At 39.9% G+C, this 20,872-nt stretch overlaps 1 protein-coding gene across 4 annotated transcripts in view; it reads left to right on the plus strand.

Annotated features, from left to right (window-relative positions):
- The window catches only part of LOC105476948 (CD226 molecule), a 100,507-nt gene that overhangs the window by 31,535 nt on the left and 48,100 nt on the right, over positions 1 to 20,872 (plus strand). Inside the window, exon 1 of one of the 4 annotated variants that reach the window (XM_071085202.1) lies at positions 3,803 to 4,167. The exons of the other annotated variants lie outside the window; for them this stretch is intronic. Coding sequence (XP_070941303.1) covers positions 4,134 to 4,167 — 34 coding nt within the window. The 5' untranslated portion in view covers positions 3,803 to 4,133. Of the gene's footprint in view, positions 1 to 3,802; positions 4,168 to 20,872 lie in introns of those variants that run through there. 4 annotated transcript variants of the gene reach the window in all.

The following is a 20,872-nucleotide window of genomic DNA, read 5'->3' on the forward strand; positions in this document are numbered from 1 at the left end:
CATGCTCATGGTGCAGAGGAGAGATGCCCCACCTCCTTCGTTCTCGATCACCTCCAGAGATGGCATGCGGCCTGTGGAATTTCTGTATTTCTGGGAATGAGCTCAGACAATAGGCTAGAGAGAGAGAGAGAGAGAGAGAAATTGAGAAATGACAGATTTCATAATATAGTCAGTGTTGGGTGTGAAATAGAAAAGGGATTCAAGAGTGGCACCAGGTTTTACTTGGGATCCTGAGGAGATGGTGTTGTCATTGACTGCATTAAGGAGAATGAGATGAGAAGCTCCAGAGTGGGGTTCAATGGTTTAGGTTTAGACACCCAAGTGAAGCTCTCTCGTAGGCAGGAGGGTTTTTAAATCAGAACCCAAGAGAGAACTTGGCTTGGAGATGCAAATGTGGTAAAGTCACGGGTGTGGACGAGTGTGCACAGAGAGCTTTGGCTAGTTCTTCCTTCACATTCGTAACCACCGTTCATTGAATGTTTATTATGTGGCAACCCTGGGCAGCGCTCTAAAGGCTTTACACTGATTATTCCATTTAATCCTCACACTGTCCCTATGAGGGAGATAGTAATATTAATACATAATTTAAAAGGCGAAATTAAACAAGTGAAGATAGACTATGGAGCGTGTAGGGATAAAAAGGACCTAGCACGTGAGAATGAATTGATAAAATGATGTTACAAGTACATGAAGAAATCAAGATGGAAGGGATGTTGCTAGATCCAGAGTGTCCTCACAATCCACAGCAGAGTTTGCGAACAAGTGGCCTGTAACACCCATTTCATTTGACCAACACCCAACACATTTTTGGAAGATCAGAAACACTCTTATACACATCTGGATGGACTGTTAATACTGCCATACGTGTTCTGCTGGGCAGCATTTTCTAGGCTGGGTAGCAGCAACCTTTTTGTAAATAATATATTCCTGAGTCACCCACAATCCCCACTCTTCCCTATTGTAATACCTTTGGCTCCGGTCATTTCCATGATCTTCCTGGACCCTCTGGGAATTTGTCTTTGCAGCCCTCACCTACGTGGTTATTCTTGATTCTTAAAAGTGCTGTTCAAGGTCTTCTGAGGCTTGGTCCCTGCATACCTTCCAAAGTCACCTTTGGGTGCCTTTTTTTTTCAGCCAAACATGGTTAAGTGCAAATTCCCTAGGCATCCTCTGCATTTCTGAACTGTAGATGTTTTTGCTTCTGCCTTTTCTTTCCCTTAAATACTCTTTCACTCTGTATACTACAGACCGAATATCCCATATCAAAACATCTGAAATCCGAAATGCTCCAAAATCCGAAACTCCTTGAATGCCAACATGATGCTCAAAGGAAATGCTCATTGGAGCATTTTAGATTTCAGATTTTTGGATTCGGGATGTTCAGCTGCTATGATGTAAACATTCCAAAATCTAAAATAATCCCAAATCTGAAACACTTACGGTCCCAAGTATTTTGGATAAGGGATACTCAACCTGTACTCATCCTTCAGCTATGGAAACATTGTCCCACCCCTAAAACGGGAATCCATGTTTCCTGCATTCCTCCGGATGTTGTTTGTGGCCACCTTTTTATTGAAGGTATTTTCTTTTCCTTGCATTCCATCTAGTGATTACCATTCCCATCTCCCTCATTGCCTCCTCTCCTGAATGAGGGCAGGCCACATCCCATTTCCCTCTTTGTGAGCCCAATAATGTTGGCGACAGAGCTTTGCCCTTAGGAGACATGCTCAATAAAACAGCAAAAGAGTTGGGGTGAAGTGAGGGGAGTGATAGAAAATCACCAGCACCAATGGCTGATCTGTACGTAGGAAAGGTATCAATTCCATATGTAATTAAGTAGAATAGAACAGCTGCCTATGGGTGCTTTCCAGGAAGTGAAAAGTATTCCCCTGGGTGGTAACAAAGGTTTATAGCTCATCATATGTGAAACATGGTTTGAAGTGTATTTGGATGTGAATTTCTCTTTCTAGATGGTTTGAAACTTATCTACCGCTTTTCTGCATATTTCATAGCTTAAGGAGATTTTTCAGTCATTCAGCCACTAGTTTGTTATTTTACCACCCAGAATGGTTTAGTGTCATTTGCAAGTTTTTGACAGGGATATTTATTAGCACATTATTTGCAAACATATGATGTGAACTTAGTACACTCATGTTCATAACAGCATTATTCACAACAGCTAAAAAGAAGCAGTAACCCAAATGTCTATGAAGGAATAAATGGACAAACAAAATGCAGAATATCTACAGTGTATATCTATATCTATTATGTATAGATGTATATAAAATGTATGTAACATGCAATACATACAGTGGAATATCCTTCATTCTTAAAAATGAAGCATATTTCAACACATGCTACAACATGGATGAACCCTGAGGACATTATTCCAAATGAACAAAGCCAGTCACAAGACAACAAATACTTTGATTCCACTTATATGAGGTACACAGAGTAGTCAAATTCATTGATTCAGAAAGTGGAATGGTAGTTGTCGGGGGTGGGGGATGGGAGAACAGGGAGCTGTTTAATGGGTAGTGTTTCGATTCTGCAAGATAAAAGAGTTCTGAAAATTGGGTTTACAACAATGTGAATATACTTAATGCTACTGAACTGTACATTTTAAAAGGGCTAAGATGGTAAGCGTGTGTGTGTGTGTGTGTGTGTGTGTGTATAGTGTCTTAGTCTGTTCAGGCTGCTATAACAAAATACCTTAGGTGAGTAATTTATAAATAATCGAGTTGTATTTCTCACCATTCTAGAGGTTGGGAAGTCCAAGACCAAGGCAGGAGCAAATTTATCGTCTAGTGAGGGGTTGCTCTTTGCTTCCAAGACGGCACCTTCTTGCTGCATCCTCATATGGTGGAAGGGGCAAACCAGCTCCTTTCAACATCTTTCCAAAGGGCACTAATTACATTTATGAAGGCAGAGTTCTCAAGACTAAATGATGTCCCCCAAAGCACCATCTCTTAATACCACCACAATGGGGATTAGGTTTCAATATGAATTTGAGAAACACATTCAGATCATAGCAGTAAGCTTAGTTCCAGGATTATTTCATGGGAAATTTCACTGTTAACAATTCTTTATTTAGAGAAATCCCTGCTATCTGTTGTTTTGGTTTTTATCTTCATTACATGGAAACAAAAAAGGATTTGCTGACACAGAGCTTTGAGTTTTGTCCTTCTCCTAACTCATCCAGTGACATCTGAAAAGTCTCTTCATTTTTCTGAGCTTCAGTTTACTCATGTATAGAAAGTATTTATGTGGAATATGTACCTTACGGGAGGCATAAGAGCTAATGAGACAATATACAAAGATCCTATATAGTACTTGGCACATGGAAGTTGCTCAGCACATGGTGGTTCCATTGAATTCCCTTTCCATGTTCCCTGAAGAATTAGATATCTTGTTGAGTCTGAAACTTCAACTCATTTCAACTAACACATATTTAGCTGTTACCACTTGCCAGGCATTCCATCAGGAGCTAGACATATTAGGACAAATGAGGTATTATAGCCCCTGCCCTCCTCCCTATCATATGTAAGTAGATATTACATGATGATATGAAAAATGCTCTTTTTTTTTTTTTTTTTTTTTTTTTTGAGACGGAGTCTTGCTCTGCCGCCCAGGCTGGAGTGCAGTGGCCGGATCTCAGCTCACTGCAAGCTCCGCCTCCCGGGTTCCCGCCATTCTCCTGCCTCAGCCTCCCGAGTAGCTGGGACTACAGGCGCCGCCATCTCGCCCGGCTAGTTTTTTGTATTTTTTTAGTAGAGACGGGGTTTCACCGTGTTAGCCAGGATGGTCTCGATCTCCTGACCTCGTGATCCGCCCGTCTCGGCCTCCCAAAGTGCTGGGATTACAGGCTTGAGCCACCGCGCCCGGCCTGAAAAATGCTTACGGGGATAATGTCATAAAGGGGACTCTCAGAGTCCTTAAGATGACTGTTGTCATTCCTCATTGTTCAGCTTGGATGGAAAGCACGTCTGACAACTAAAGAAGTAGGAGTTAGCCAAAGAAAGGGCAGGGTGTCCTCTGCAGTAGAAACAGCAAGTGCGAAGGTCCAGAGAATAAAGACAAAGCAGGAGATATAAGAAGCTGGAAAAGCAGCCCATCATCCTGAAACATAATGTATGAGATGGGAACAGGATAGATACAAGCAGAGAGGTAGGCAAGGACCTGATGCTAAGTGGTTCTTTTTTGTTACTGTTGCTGTTGTTTTTTTGAGATGGAGTCTCTCTCTGTTGCCCAGTCTGGAGTGGAGTAGCCCGATCTTGGCTCACTGCAACTGCCACTTCCTGGGTTCCAGTGATTCTCCTTCCTCAGCCTTCCAATTAGCTGGGATTGCAGTTGTGTGCCCCTACACCTAACCACTTTTTGTATTTTTGGTAGAGACAGGGTATCATCATGTTGGCCAGGCTGGTCTTGAACTCCTGACTTCAGGTGGTCTGCCCGCCTTGGCCTCCCAAAGTTCTGGGATTACAGGCATGATTCACTGTGCCCCGCCTGCTAAGTGATTCTGTGTGCTGTGGTGAGAAATGCATACTCGCCACAAGGGGACTGAGAGTTTATTGAAGGGTTTTAATGTCTTGAGACAGAGATCAGATTGATCGTATCGTGGACAGTCATTCATATTGGAGCAAGACTGGAGTGAAGGAGGCTGGGCAGGGGTCTATTTTAGTAATATAGTAGGGATGGACCAGAATAGGGCAATTTGGATAGAGAGCGTAGGGCCCATGTTTGAGAGATGTTTAAAAGGTGGAGTTGACGGGATCCAGCAACTGATTGGATGAGTGAGAAAGAGTTGTTAAGAAGGATAACCAGTTTCTGAACAGTGGGGAGAGTAAAAAGGAGCTAGTTTGGAGAGGGGAATATGGTTTTGGAATATCTGTGAATAGAAAGTGGAAAAAAAAGTGAAAATCTAAATGAGTTTTTTTAGATTTTAGATCATTTAGTGAAAATCTAAATGAGTTTTTTCTTTTGTTTCTCCTTTGACTTGTGATTTATCTACTCAGGAAATTCTAGGAGATGGATTTGCATTCTTTTTCTTTGCAGGGATCATTCTGCATTTCTGATCCTAGTTTGTATTTGGTTATGCACCAAGTACTTGTCCCAGCACATTCTCCCTGTTTTCTAGATGTAGCAGTGAGACTCTGGCTTTAATTTCATGACCTACCTAGAGTTCCCCTTTTGGATGGCACCCATTGAAAACACACTCATTCTGAAGCATGGTGGCCATTTGCAAGTATCAGACGTGCGTTTTGTCCAACAGGTTGTCTTGTAGCACCTGCAAAGCAAGCTCAGTGGAGGACTTTATACCTGGTGAGAACATTTTGTTCAGTTCATGAGTTAGGTCAAAGGTTTATCATTTATTTAAAGTTATATGTTGCCTATCTGTTCTAATGGAAAATTCAGGAATTCTCTAATAACTTTTTCCATAAAGATGAAACTGAATAATCCCTTTAGTGTCCTTGTTACTCTCTCTTTATTCACTGAAAAACTTTTGTTGTGTATGTTGTTTTCAAATGCCATGCAATTTCTTTCCCTTTCTTTCTCTTTTTGATGTGCTGAAAAACTTTTCAACATTTACTTTGGAGTCTTATGTGAGATAGTTTTCAAACACTCTTCCAGCCTCGCTACTTATTTGTACCTCTGGGCTTTGCAATTCTCCCCCAGTTGAATGGTGGTTTTTTTTTTTGTTTTTTTTGGGGGGTTTTTTTTGGCAATACCTTCATCCTACTATTGCCCTTTGACTTTGTCAGTTTAGCCATAAGGGGTTTTATTTGACGCACTTGGCCCTTTAGATCTGCTGGCATATATATTCCCTGGACTTTCAAAAACACTTTTTTTTTTTTTTTTATTAAGTCTAGGGGTTTCTCTGGGATTTTTACCTTTTCAACTATACCTTTTTTTAAAACCAGAATATTTGCATTTTATTGTAGTTTTCATTTGTAATTGTGCAAAAATTTCCAATGATCTTTTGACTTTGCCTTTCTAGTTAGAATTGCCTTTTGTCATTTGATCATGACTGATGCTTCAAAGTGCATATTGTATGTATCTATTTCATTCTACAATGCGATATAAATTTCCATATGTTTTTATTCCTGTAAATTCAGGAACCAGTTATGTGCAACACAAATGTAGTGGGTCTATAGCTTTTTCAGAGGTGGAATTCAAGATATGATGCAGATAATGGAAGTCGTCCATCAGTCCTTCCTAACTGAATTTTTCTGTCTGCCTCATTTTGCATAATATTTTCTTCTGTGATGTTGGCTCAATGGTCTGTAGTATAATTCAAGAAGCTCATTTCTCCCTTGTAAAGTTTTGAGGTTTCTGTTGGCAGTTGCTATTTAGATATGAGTTTTGTGGAAGCCATCCTCGATACATGATGCTGCATCTGTTTTTATTTTGAAGTCTGAAGGCACAGTACTCCATTGATTTTTATTGATTGATCTTTTTCCATTCTAAATCAGATGTGTCACTTCTATCGAGGTTGTCACTTTCTTGCAAGTTTCCCATTAATCCTCTTAACATTTTTAGGCCTCCAGGATTTCTGGAGATAAAGTTATGAATTTCCATTGGTCAGTTCTCAGATAAAGAAGGTGATAAAGGCTTCACTAGAGAACAACAAATGTTTTTTAAAAGGCCAGGGCTGATGGGGTAGGGCAGGGATAAAAAGAGAACATTTTTGAAGTTGGTGTTGAGGAGGGGGCAGGATTCTAATCAGTGAGAACTTCAGCCCTGCATTGATCCCACTCCTGGCCCCCAATCTTGTCTTCCTGTAACATGACACTTGCCCTCCAACATTACGATGCCATATTTTGCTATTTTGTTATCAGATTTCCTTCCTTCCTTCCTTCCTTCCTTCCTTCCTTCCTTCCTTCCTTCCTTCCTTCCTTCCTTCCTTCCTTCCTTCCTTCCTTCCTTCCCTCCCTCCCTCCCTCCCTCCCTCCCTCCCTCTCTCTCTCTTCCTTTCTTTCTTGACTCTTTTGAGACAGAGTCTCACTGTTGCCCAGGCTGGAGTGCAGTGGCGCAATCTCGACTCACTGCAACCTCTGCCTCTTGGGTTCAAGCCATTCTCCTGCCTCAGCCTCCTGAGTAGCTGGGATTACAGGTGCCCGCCTGGCTAATTTTTGTATTTTTAGTAGAGACGGGGTTTCACCATGTTGGCCAGGCTGGTCTCGAACTCCTGACCTCAGGTGATCTGCCTGCCTTGGCCTCCCAAAGTGCTGGGATTCCAAGGCATGAGCTACCAGGCCTGGCCAGTTATGAGATTTTCTTTTCAAAACTGCTCCCATGCCAGTGTTTATCAGCTCTCACCACTTGAAAGCTGTATGAGGGTGGAATTGGGTTGACTGTGAAAGGCCCCATTCCCAGGGGCTGGTTTTCAGCACTGTGCATCCTCACAATGGCCTGGTCTATTTTTCGACTAGATAAGATTTTTGGAGAGATGGGTCCTCATTTCTCAAGTTCAGCATTTCCAGATCAGGCCTTGGGCTCTTCAACTTAATTGTTCCATTTACAGAAGTCTGTTTTTAGTGTAAAACATTATACAAAGCTGGGCACAGTGGCTCACACCTGTAATCACAGAATTTTGGGAAGCTGAGGCAGGAGGATTGCTTGAGCCTAGGAGTTTGAAACCAGCCTGAGTAACATAGTGAGAGTCTGTGTCTATTGAAAATAAAAAATTATCCAGTTGTGGTGGCTTGCATCTGTGGTCCCAGCTACTTGGGAGGCTGAGGCAGGAGGGCTGCCTGTGCCCAGGTGGTTGAAGCTGCAGTGAGCTATGATCACATCACTGGACTCCAGGCTGGGTGCCAGAGCGAGACCCTATCTCAAAAAATAAACAAACAAAAATTATAGACATTCAACAAATACTCAAGGCCTTACTTCTTGACAATGAAATCATTTGCCATTCCTTGTATTAGGCCTGTATTAATATTTTTTAATAATATTTATGCTTTTTACATACAACAAATAAAAACATTTGCAATACATTTGCCACATTTCTGATGCTGTTAGAAAAACCTCCTGCATGTTTCTTTTTCCAGCCTTTGTACACCTTAGTGCTCCATTTAGTAAGTGTAACTAGTCCTTTATCATGGGGATTTCTTACGCTTAGTGTGACTGGTAATAACGAGGTCCTAAAACAGTGAAGATTCTTGGTACTTCCTCAAGTGGAGTTTTTTGTTTGTTTGTTTGTTTTTGTTTTTTTTTTGAGACGGAGTCTTGCTCCGTTGCCCAGGCTGGAGTGCAGTGGCCGGATCTCAGCTCACTGCAAGCTCCGCCTCCCGGGTTTACGCCATTCTCCTGCCTCAGCCTCCCGAGTACTGGGACTACAGGCACCCGCCACCTCGCCTGGCTAGTTTTTGTATTTTTTAGTAGAGACGGGGTTTCACCGTGTTAGCCAGGATGGTCTCGATCTTCTGACCTCGTGATCCGCCTGTCTCGGCCTCCCAAAGTGCTGGGATTACAGGCTTGAGCCACCGCGCCCGGCCGTGGAGTTTTCCAGAGACAAAAATGGGAGCTTGTTTTTAATTTCTACCAAAAGAAACAAACAAAAATTCAAATTAAAAAAAATACCTAAAACCCCCAAACAAAATCCAAAATAAATCAAAACAAAAAACCCAGAGGAAGGAAGTCAGTAGAGTAATAAGACTAAGAATAAAGAATATCATGAGGCAAATTATGCCAGGGCATTGGATAAAACTTGGGAGTGTGTAGATTTGCATCTTTCCTTTTGACTTACAGTTACTTAAATTGACTAACAAGGAGACAAGTGATTTAAGGTAATATTCAAAAGATAAGGCCAGTCCACGAAGGGCCTCATGAGTCTTCCCACAAGGCAGGTGTGATATTCTGCCTTGTGGCTCGGCCTGGAGGGAGGACAGCCACCTTAGTAAAGAGATTGGGTAGGGAGGTTAAAAGATGTGGTGCCCTCTTATATGACTAAGAAGTCATTCCTTCTGTGGAGATGCTTACAGTCCAATGGCCCAATAAGATGTGTTAACTTCTCACAGAGATGGCCAGAGTGCAGATATGATAGGATGAAAACTGCACCCTCAAAGCTGGTGGAGCTTCCCAGAGGATCCCATGTGAGGAGGCCTTCAGGGTTTGAGGATCTCAGCAGACAGAACAGCCTGCACAAGGGCAAGGAGCGTGGACAAGAGAGGTGAACACATGAGGGCCTGGAGTGGTGGTGATTAATGGTGGTGATTATGGGGGCATGAACAGATGTGGTGAGAGGTGAGGCTAGAGAGAAAGAGGCTTAGAGAGAGGTTATATCTGCATGAGTCTAGGAAGCTCCAGGTATTGACACTGTGGTTTGCAAGCAGAGAGGTCCATGATCAGATTTACATTTGGGGAGAACTGCCCTCCCAGAGGAAAGATCGGGTGTAAGTTTTCTTTGCCTCGGCCTGAGAAACTGAGCACTTGCATCCTATGACAGCAGTGACCTGCAGATGGGAGAAAGACAAATACATACGGCTGAGTTGCGCTGCATAAGCGACATGACTTTTTGTATAAAGGACTCCAGAATTAATAGTTTGTAGTTATCAGTTTAGGGACCATGTTGTGCCAGATGATATACATCTACTATTTGGGTCTTTAGTTTTGTTCTAGTTAAGAGTCTATTATTGTTCATAATGAGTCTTTCGTTTTGTTCTGTTAAGAAACTCAGTCAAATTTCTGTGTTCAAATACTGACTCTCCCTTCGCTAGCCATAACCCTTGTTACAATATCTTTAAAATGAGAGTCATAGTAACAGTGCCTCAAATGTAAGGTGAATTCAATAAACATCCCCTGGAAAGTGTTTTTCACACCTCATGCCTCCTTATAAATACTTAGTATATATTAAATTTATTATTACGATTAATTGGCCAAAATAACAGCATAAACAAGAATGAAGCAAAGTTGTTTTTCTTTTGAGGAGTAATTATAAGTACTACTGGGTATAAAGAAAAATACAGAGGAGCACATTTTCATGTAAGTAAAAAGGAGAAGTGCCAAGTTTTCTTAAATAATATAAAAATGAAGAAAGGAATGCATTGGTGAGGCAATAAGTGATTATATATTATAAACTCCATGGAGCATTGTTTTTATCTTGTGTATAAATGGACATCTCAAGGCAGTAGGGGATGGATTTTCCACGGAAAATTCCTGTTTCATAATGTGAAGAACAAAGAACTCTGGTCTTCTTTTTATCAAAACAAATGGAAGTAGAGAAGTAAGTTCATTTGTAATATCTTCCCCAGGAAAGCAAACCAGTTTTAAAAATATCTTCAGTTTTTCCTGTTTCTATTTTTGGGTTTGAGCCTGTGTGGAGAGTGACAAGGCCAGGCGTGGTGGCTCACGCCTGTAATCCTGGCACGTTGGGAGGCTGAGGCAGGCAGATCCCTTGATCCTAGAGTTCGAGAACAGCCTTGGCAACATGACAAAACCCTGTTGCTACAAAAAAGTATAAAAATTAGCTGAGTGTGGTGGCACATGTCTGTTGTCCCAGTTGCTTAGGAGACTGAGGGGAGGATGGTTTGAGCCTGAAAGGTCGGGGCTGCAGTGACCCCTGATTGCTCATGGGCCACAGAGTGAGACCTTGTCTTTAAAAAAAAAAAAAAAAGTGACAACAAAAGTAGATGAAAGTAAGAGGATAACTCATGTTTCTTATAGTAACGGACTCTTTTTTGAAAGAATTGCATTTTAAAAATCCTCATTTGGTGTTTGGTTCTGTTCAGTGAATCACATCTCTTAGTACTATTATTTATGACTCAGTCATGATGAACAATTCGCCTTGTCAGACTTAATAACCCTGCCCTGCATTGTTCAGCTAAATAAGATGAAAATGTGTTTTGCCTGGTGCCATTTACTTCACAGACAGATAATATGTTTTGTCTCTTCAGCATTTATTTACTCTTAAAATTTAGATAATCTTCTTGCCTTCAGTTCTTTCAAAAAGTAGAGTTATTAACTTTCTTTTGATACTAGACATTGTTTGAAGAGTTTTATCTACTTCCTGGATGATCCTTTAAATATTATGGTGAAAACGAAATGGTTTGTCTTATGTGATAAGTTTCCTTGGTTCAAGGCTTCTTTTAACAATATTTTAGATTTGTTTTTGTAGCTATGTAAAAGGTCAATGTTTTCCTTCCTATGTTTGAGAAAAGCTCCCTGACAGCGTCTCTGGAATGTTTAAATTACCTAGGTTTCTCCATTATGTTTCCTCAGTTTGAGCATAATGGAAACAGAGAGGCCACAACCAGTTCTTGGTTATCCTTGAGAAACGAAGTGGCAAATTAGCTGAGATAATATCCAATACTCATTGCACGCAGTGCTTGAAGCCTCAGCTGTCCAAACATTTTCTGTTTAAAGTTTTAACCTTTTTCTCAGTTTGATATTTCTTTCCTTTTCATTTGGCTGCCAGGTCCTCCGGCAGCGACATTATTTCCTAAATACTTCTTCATCTTTCCTTTTCTAGGCCTTGGGAGGGCCCATGACCCCTGCCCCCTCTGATTGCAGCCCACATCCATATCGGTGCAGCAGCAAACTCAGCTCTTCCTGAAGTAATCACTAGCCTGCCCCACACGTTCAGTCCACGAAATTACACAGATGCGGATTGGGCAGCAGTCCAGGCCTTCCACTTTCCGTCTGTATTTTCCATGACTCCTCTGTTGGCACTGGGGTGTCTCTAGGTGCCCTGGATGCCTGCTGATGGCTGTGGCTCTGCTCCAAGTCAAGACGTTGCTATCTTGCTCTGGATCCAGCCCCTCTCCTATTGTGCCCCTGCACAGAGCTCACGGTTCATGTTACGTTGTAATCATCTGTTTAGTTTTATGGCTTCCTTATTAGTTCCTAAGCCCTATGAGGACCGGGACTATGCCTGAGATATTATCCACTCTATCCCTAATAGCTACATATTTATTTATTTATTGAGACAGAGTCCCACTCTGTAACCCAGGCTGGAGTGCAATGGCACAATCTTGGCTCACTGCAACCTCCACCTCCCAAGTTCAAGCGATTCTTCTGCCTCAGCCTCTCAGGTAACTGGGATTACAGGTGCCTGCCACCACACCTAGCTAATCTTATTTTTGTATTTTTGGTAGAGATGGGGTTTCATGATGTCGGCTAGGTTGGTCTTGAACTCCTGACCTCAGGTGATCCACCTGCCTCGGCCTCCCAAAGTGCTGGGATTACAGGCATGAGCCACCGTGCCTGGCCCTAATAGTTTCTTTAGTCCTTCTCATGTATTAGCCCCTTACCAAATATTTTTGAACTGAATTTGTAATTGAAGTAAGTGACTTTTTGTAAGCTCTTCAGTGACATGACAGGTCTTGTCCCATCAACATTGCCTCACACATTTTTTTACAGTAGACCCTTCAGAGTAGATTTGTTTAATTGAGATGAACTCACCTCCATGGTGGAGACTAAATTGGCCGTGCCCTTCTTGCTTGGTGTGGCTGGTGAGGCACAAATTTCATCTAATATGGCCTTCAGTAGGTAGGTTCAGTGGGTAGCTGACTTGTTTTCAAGGTTTTAGAGCCGGGGGCTCTTGTAATTATAAAGCTCTTTTGCTCTTCTTTGGAGTGAATTCAAACCACTCATTTTCCTTCACCATATCTTCCCTCTGTGATCTCAAAGCATCATCAACAATGGATTAAGTATTAGGAGACTTAATCTTTGATCCTTTTGAATGACTTCCCCCTTGTCCAAGAAGCTGTATGAAGAGTTAAATATATATGTATACACATAACTCAGGTCACACCTGAAGTTCTCAATGATAGATGAAAGCACCCATTTGGAAAAGTAAACTCAAACTAACAACACTAACAACTAAACTAAACTAACAGTACTAACACACTAAAATCAAGTAGAAGAACATGTAAATTTCTGTGCTTTATTTGTAAAAAAATCAACAGCTGCACAAGAGGCATAGCTTAGGAGCAGCACTGTAAATGAAGAGGTGCATATAGCCTAACATATGAGCATAAAGTGCATGTATTGGGGGCGTGTAACCTAGCCTGAGGAGGAGGAGAAACCCAGGAAAGCTCAATGGAAGAGGCAGAAATCAGAAGAAGAAGGGAAGGAAAGATGGTGCTGGGGGAGGGAGCGGCTGGTCCAGAGTTCAGATGTGAGATGGAGTGTATGTGGTGATTTGGAGGACCTGAGAATGAGCCCAGGGGCAAGGTGAGTGGTGGACCAGAGCTGACACTTGGAGAAACCATAACTACTTCTATTAGGCCTTAGAAGATGTGCTGAGAAGTTTGAATTTTATCCTGGAGGCTTTGGGGATACCTAGAATTTTAAGCTAGGGACTAACAGGGCCAGATCTGTTTTACAAAGATTACTCTGGCTGTACTATGTAACGTATACAGAGAATTATGACAAGGCCCTTGTCATCACCACCTGGGGAGAAGTGACGATAAGAACCTGTTCAAGTGGGAAAGCAGAGAAGTAGGCAGATGTAAGGCTATTAAGGAGGACGAAGTGACAGGATTTGGGTGTGAGTTGAAATGGGAGGGGTGTGCAAAGGAAGGAGTGAAGCCTGGCTTCAAATCTTGATAGCAGATCATGTGGGGAGATGGTATTAACCAAGATAGAGATTGTGAGAAAGATACCATGCACAAAGGTTCAGAATTCATATGCAGCAAGTTCTGCTCTCTCAACATCCCTTAAAGCAAACTTGATGAGCATGAAATGAGTGCCCATTGGGTGCACATATTGAGTATAAAAATTTCATATGTTCCCTTATGTACAAAATGTATAAAAAGGACAGTTCATGCCCCTAGTAGGTTGATACTCTATTGGATGAACCATATATTCAGTATGAAAGATGAAGCTAAGATTTCTAGTCCGATGACTCATTAGAAAATATTGTGTGGTTTGATGCTTGTCTAAACATCGGGAAAACAAATACACTTTTTGTATTACTTTATGAATCGAACACATCAGTGTTTCTTGTTGAGATGATAAATGTTTTGAGTCATGGCTTTCTGGAGAATATTTTATTTGGTACAGATTAGTCTGACAGCCTATATTTTATCTTTTGTTTTTTAAGATGTAATTCATTTTCAGCATCCGACCTATATTTTTTGAGAGGAAATGGAGGGATGGTTAGATGGTCAGTGTCATACTATTATTCCTTAGGGCTAGAGCATTCTTAAATTCTATTATTTAAAATTGGTTTTGTCTTGTTACTCTTACATGACTTTATAAGTAACCACACGCCAAATTAATCTTTTCCTGAAATATAAATTGAAGTTTTTAGTTTTGTTTGTGGTATATTACAGATAAATCACAAATCAGTATCTGTGTGTTTATCTCTGGTTGCTCAAATCCTCAGTGATTTATTTATGTGCATCACTTAGATGTCTAATTTAAACCTGCGAGTAAATTATTTTTGCTGTAAAATGCAATTGAATCTATTGACAGGCAAAAAATATGCTTTGTTCTCTTAACTGTTATTCTACAGTAATATACCTCTGAAATGAAATAGCATAACGGCAATAAACCTCACATTAGGGTATATCTGTAATCACTACCACTGGCTCTGGCACATCCTGTGATTTGATTCTGATCCCCAAATTTTATGGCTTTTTTGTTTTGTTTTGCTTTTAAAAGACAAAGCTATAAATGTGAAAAATGTAATTCCAAGATAATAGAGTTAGGAAGCCATCACTGAAGGCAATTCTAGAGGAAAATTGAGAGTGTAAAATGATAACTTTAAAATATTTAAAATTATGGAGGTGGAAATTAAATTGCAGACTTTGGGGGAAAGCGTGTACTACGCAGGGGAAATGGAAGTCATCCCTAACTTGGAGAAGGAGTTTACAGTGAGACAGAAGAGCCAAGGAGAATGGCAAACACTGAGCTTAAATATTTCAAAGTAACTCTTTCAATTAGTTTCTGCATTTAAAAAATGGCATGTAGCAATAGGATCTACCAATTCATAGGAGGCATATTTATCTAAGTTCTTTCTGACCTAGCTCCCAATGGTATATCTGAGAACTAACTGTAATTTGGAAAACAATTGTTTGTTTTCTCCATTTCATTTTTGCTTCCAGTGTTTTCAATTTTAATGGGGCTCTTAGATGAATTCTGGCAAATGGAGAACCATGGCATGATAAAAAGTACGTAGGGACCTTTGGTTAGTTACATTAACATTGAATTCATTTCTTAGATTAAAAATATATCATATGGGCTAACACAGTGAAACCCCGTCTCTACTAAAAAATACAAAAAACTAGCCGGGCGTGGTGGCGGCGCCTATAGTCCCAGCTACTCGGGAGGCCAAGGCAGGAGAATGGCGTGAACCCGGGAGGCGGAGCTTGCAGTGAGCTGAGATCTGGCCACTGCACTCTAGCCTGGGCGACAGAGCCAGACTCCGTCTCAAAAAAAAAAAAAAAAAAAAAAATATATATATATATATCATATGGACTCTGACCATTTGCTAAAGTGTATGTGCATTTCTGTATATTGTTACTTATTCTGCTACTAATAAAGCAAATAGCAATGATTATCAACCCTATCAGATCCAATATTCTCTTTTGTAATAAATACTTTATAAGTCTCCTTAACCATTTTGAAATTGTATTCTTAGATCATGAAAACTACACACATAATTTCACAAGAATAAATATATGCTCTAAATGTAATATAAGGAAGAAATTACATGAAACTAAGTTATAATAAGATAGTATGTATTTAATATATAAATGTCCAGGTGCTATTGTGTGAGAGGGATAAAATGAAATGGTGAAATGTGCTCACCTCCATTTAGAATCACCGTGAACTATGACTAGAAGACGTGATTATCCTGAATGGCATTGTCAATCATTAATAATACTGTTTCTAAAATGAACAGCGCTGGTAAAGCTCTAACACTTCAAAGTAAAATCTTCCCTCACTTTAAACTGAGCAGGAGTAGAAGTTCTAGAAAATCAGAGTATGCTAAGATAGTAAAAAAATACTTTTTGGATGTTTTCTTGTGCCAATTTACTTTCAGGCGAGTCAGGACCTATTGCATTATTAATTTTAATTCCTTTGCCTTTCCTTTGCAATTTATTTGAGATTTGGCTCGTAGTTTAGGACATTGTCTTAAATATAGTAGGTCCTCAATTGATGGTTATTTGGGTGTTAGTTACTTTACAGCATGAACATTTCTATTTTATTGGGAGTAACAGAATGACAGCTGAATGCAACTGAAATGGTTGTGGTTGTCATTCTCAATTAGAAGGAGGGCCAAAAGTCTGGTCTATCTTGCCTTTTCTTCTTTTTCCAATTTACTTCAGTAGAAATGCTTTTCTAAAGGAGCAATATATAGGACCTGGCACAAATACTGAACTCTGTAGCCCTTCAGTGAGAAAATTGGAAACTGGCAGAACTATCGCAAGGAAGTGCTAACCACAAAACTTGAAAAGAAATATTCTCCTCTTGGTCGATGAACACAATGGAATAATTGATATATGGTGTTCACTGTGAGTTTCTTTTCTGGTAGTGCTAATCAACTTGAACTAAGCTCCTCTTTGTCTTCCTCGAATTGCCAATGGCACTGATACGAGGTGATTGACTTGAAGCAGTCAAAGAAGATCTCATCAAACTCATCAAAAATGTCAAGGTCATAGAGCAGTTTTGCAGATGTTGTATGAAATATTGTATAGAAAGAACAACTTCTGAAAGAATTTCAGAGCCAGAGATTTTTCACATTCTGACATAATACATACAAACCAAATTCATAGACAGTGTTATAAATACTGGACATTTTAGGTTATTGCTCCAAAACCATGCTATGAAAATATGATCACAATGAGACAGCTTTCCAAATTTTGGAAATCTCTCTAATAGAAGTAGTGCATTTCCCCCAACTCATTTTGTTTCCAGAAACCTCATTATAAGATCAATAAAATGATAGAGAAGCTGTGGGATGCCATTTTTTCCCTTCATGCTTTAATAAGAAACATCTTTCTTTTTGTCCCTTTCCAGTGAGGTTGTCTATAATTCTCCAACTCTTTTAGCCCATCTGAAGCCCATCTTTCGGAGGGCTGGTCCCTTGCTCCATAACACGCAGGCTGAGCATTTCACTATGACACTTGAGCCCTGCAGAAAGAGTTCTCTACCAAGTGACTCCTGCCTGCTCATGAGGTCCATCCTGCAGAGACTTCTCCTTCCTCCTTCCCAGCTACTCTAACCACCGACTTACCCCATGCTTGTAATTTAAATGGTAATTTACAAAGGTTGTTACTCTAAGAGTATGGCGTATGTTTACCAAGTTTACTCTAAGATGATCTATTTTTAAAAATAATATTCACACTTAATGCATAAACATAGATTAATCAAATTCTAGAGTTGCTTTCGGCAGTTTTTCATTGAGAAAAAAAGCATGTTTAGAAAATAAAAAGTTTATTTTATTTTCTAATTATGACCTGACCAGTCCTTTTCTCACTCTGAGAAATAAAAAACTTGAATAATGCCATCTTTGATCTGTGGTCTGTGATAATAACAAATCCTTTAGGCACATTCATCTTTTCAATAAAGGACTTTTTTGGTTTTCAGAGCTCTGGCGGTCTATTTTCTAAAATGTTTCCACGTTCATTTTTCTTTCTATGATATCCTTGGTATTCTTGTGATGTCTCGCTCTCTTCTCCACTGCTATTGGGAAAGGTCAGAGGGTGGAGACAGGGAAGATGGCTGTGGTTGCTGGGCTGGCAGGTCTGATGGCACATCCCAGAGCCCATTTATCCCACCATCTGGTCCTGGTGCTAGAGGAATCTGCCCATCAGAAGTGATCTTTTCTACTGTCCCTATTCATAATAAGCAGAGTGTCATTTAGATCTGGGAGTACCATATTCTAGTTATAAGAAACCAGTGAGTCAAACTGTTTGTCACAATCAGTTCCTGAAATGCTCTTTAACTGCTAGTCCCTGGTTGTGCTGTGTTGTTCCTCTCCTAAAGCTGAGGAGAGAGAGAAACAGATCCCATTTGTTACAAGTGATTAGATCCAAAGACTGATTCTTCTCTCTACTTCTCTACCCTGAATTTCATCATCTCTAAAATGAAACAATAATACATACTTCACTGAATTGTAAATGTGAAAATGAAATAGTACTGCATATGCAAAGCATTGAGTATAGTCACAAACAGATAATGAGTCCTCAAACTGTAGCTATTATTATTATTAGGTCAGACCTAAAGACTAGATTATTATCATCTTTCTTAATAAAGATCATGAAATATAGCCAAATCCCCGAGCAAACCAGAGGTGACATTTGTTCTAGCCCTCAGTAGAGAGGAATTTTGTGTCCAAAAATTTAAAGAATTCTGTAGTCTAGACATCTCAGTCTCAAAATGTACAGAGCTTTGTATACCCTTTCTTAGAATTCAGGAAGGAAAAGATATGTGGATATAAACAAACAAAAACATAGAATGGGCATCATTTTAAAAACAGCCACTCACTTTATGACAACATTGCTGATTTTGATGTCTCCTGGGTTTGCACAAATTTCTTCCCATAAGAAGGCTCAACCATTTTATGTTTAAATGAAGAAATGAAAGAAACACTTTGAGTAAATATAAGAAAATGAAGAATTTACTGTATTCAGTTGAACAAAAAGTCCATAGTCAAGAAATATGATTAAGAGATATATTTTTTGTGGGAAAGACTCTTAGTTCATTATACTCATTAGTAATACACCTACGCACACACACGTACACACGTAAAATGAGCATATTCCATTTTGAGAAAAGAATAAAAATCACAGTTAAAAATGTACACCAAAGTATTTGCATCTTTATTTTAATCAAGTGATTAGAAAATACATGAAAAAGGAATATATGGGGTAGATAAGTGTGGGGAAAAGAGAGTTGCTTTGGATTAGAGTTGAGAATTCTGGCCTCATTTTGAGTGAATTGGGTAATCTTCCAAACTTGTATGAGTGTTAGTGTTCCCATGTGTGTAAGGATTGCCGACCTGCAGGGATGGGGGAAGTCGAGTGTCTGGCTGCATCAGCTGTGCTCCACTCTGTGAACATGCACTTTAAGGTCGCTCTTCATATGTGGTTTGTAGCAATATCTGTTTACAGTTTATTTTCAATTTGTTTTGGTCCCAACTTCCAAAAATGAAGAAGGCCATTCCCAGGGCTTGCTAGGCTAATAGACTTTTAATAACTCAATATTCTAGTTGGATAAATGTCAGCATTTGGAGAAAGGATGCTAGTGTCCATTTGCTTTTTGCTAATCCACTCTATTACCTTTCCTCAAGGGAAAGATGGGGCTCTGTGGCAATCTCCAGCACCCCAAACCTATTCCACTGAAACCTTCTCTGAATTTTTTGACATTACTCACTTTAAAAAATAAGACTAACTCACATGTGCCAACATGGACCTATCTCAAAGAAGATAGAGAAATTTAGACTTTTTAGCTAGCAAAATGCTGGACCATTTCAATTAACATTGTTTCTTGTGCACCAGTATGTTGAGCTAACTCACTTCGCCAACACCCAGTTTGCTATTTATGGCCTTGGTTCCACCCATGAGAACTCGTTATTATTCCTCTTTCCTAACCAACTGCAGTGTAGTCCCAATGCCTCCTGGTGTTTACTAAGTTGCCTTGTACCACTCAAGATGGTGTTGCAAAAACATTCCTTCTGCTCTACCATCTGTCTTGTCTTTCTTTTCTTTTATAGACTCCCAAATCTGGCCCTCTTACCCTTCTAATAATCTTTAATTTTAGAATAGTTTTAGATTTACAGAGAAGTGGGAATACTAGTACAGATAAGTTTCCATATACCCCTTATCCAGTCTCCCCCATTGTTAACATCTCACATGATTGTGATGTATTTGTTAAACCAAAGAAACTGAAACTAGAATACTACCGTTAACTCAGCTCTAGACTTTATTTGGATCCAAAGTGTTTATGTTGTGTCCTCTTTCCGTTCCAGGGGCCCCTCCAACAGGCCACCAAATTACATTGAGTTGCCACTTCTCCCGAGTTTCCTCTGGTCTGTGACAGTTTCTATCTCTCCTTGCTTTTCACGACCCTGGGGATCCTGAGGAATACTAGCCCAGTATCCTGCAGAGCATCTCCCAATTAGGGTTTGTCTGATGTATCACTCATGATTAGACTGGGAATATGGAATTTTGGAAAGAATACCATAGTCACGAACGCCTTCTCATCACATCATATCAAGGGGTACCTGATATCCATGCAGCATCACTGGGATGTTGGTCTCCATCACGTGGTTAAGGTGTGTTTGCCACGTTTTTCCACTGTGAAGTAAAGTTCCTCTTTTTCCTTTCTGTGTTCTGGTCTTTGGACTCAAGTCTCCAAGGTGTGCCCATCCTCACAGGGCTGCCTCCTTCTTTAGAAAACTACTAACACAATGCACCAAGAGTATCAAAACAACATTTACAGGAATTTTAAAATGCATAAAAGAAATAAATGAAAAAAGTTCAGCCTGCCGTTCTTCTGTTTCCTCTTCCCATTTCCTGTTCAACTCTCATTCAGAGCACACACATGTTTTGACTGTTAGCAAAGTGTACCTACATGTCGTTGATTTTTTTTTTCTGTACATTATGTCATAAGCATTTCCAATACTAATAGACTGATCTTTGCTTTTCATAGTTTGCTTCACCTTATTAAGTTTCTGGACATTTAGATTCTTTCCAATATTCACTATTTCAACTAATGCTTGGTAGTCATCTTCACATATATAATGCTTTAAAAAACCATCGATGCCTAGGATTAATTTCGGACATTTCTTCTGATGTATAAAGAACACAAATTAAATGCTGAATACATGTCTTATTATCTCCTTTAACTCCCAAATTTCATTGCGAATCCAAAATAAATAACATGGACACTCTTGTTTCCCTCTTACTGTTAGTTT

This window comes from Macaca nemestrina, chromosome 19 (genome assembly GCF_043159975.1).
Source record: "Macaca nemestrina isolate mMacNem1 chromosome 19, mMacNem.hap1, whole genome shotgun sequence".
In the NCBI taxonomy this organism is placed as follows: Eukaryota; Metazoa; Chordata; class Mammalia; order Primates; family Cercopithecidae; genus Macaca; species Macaca nemestrina.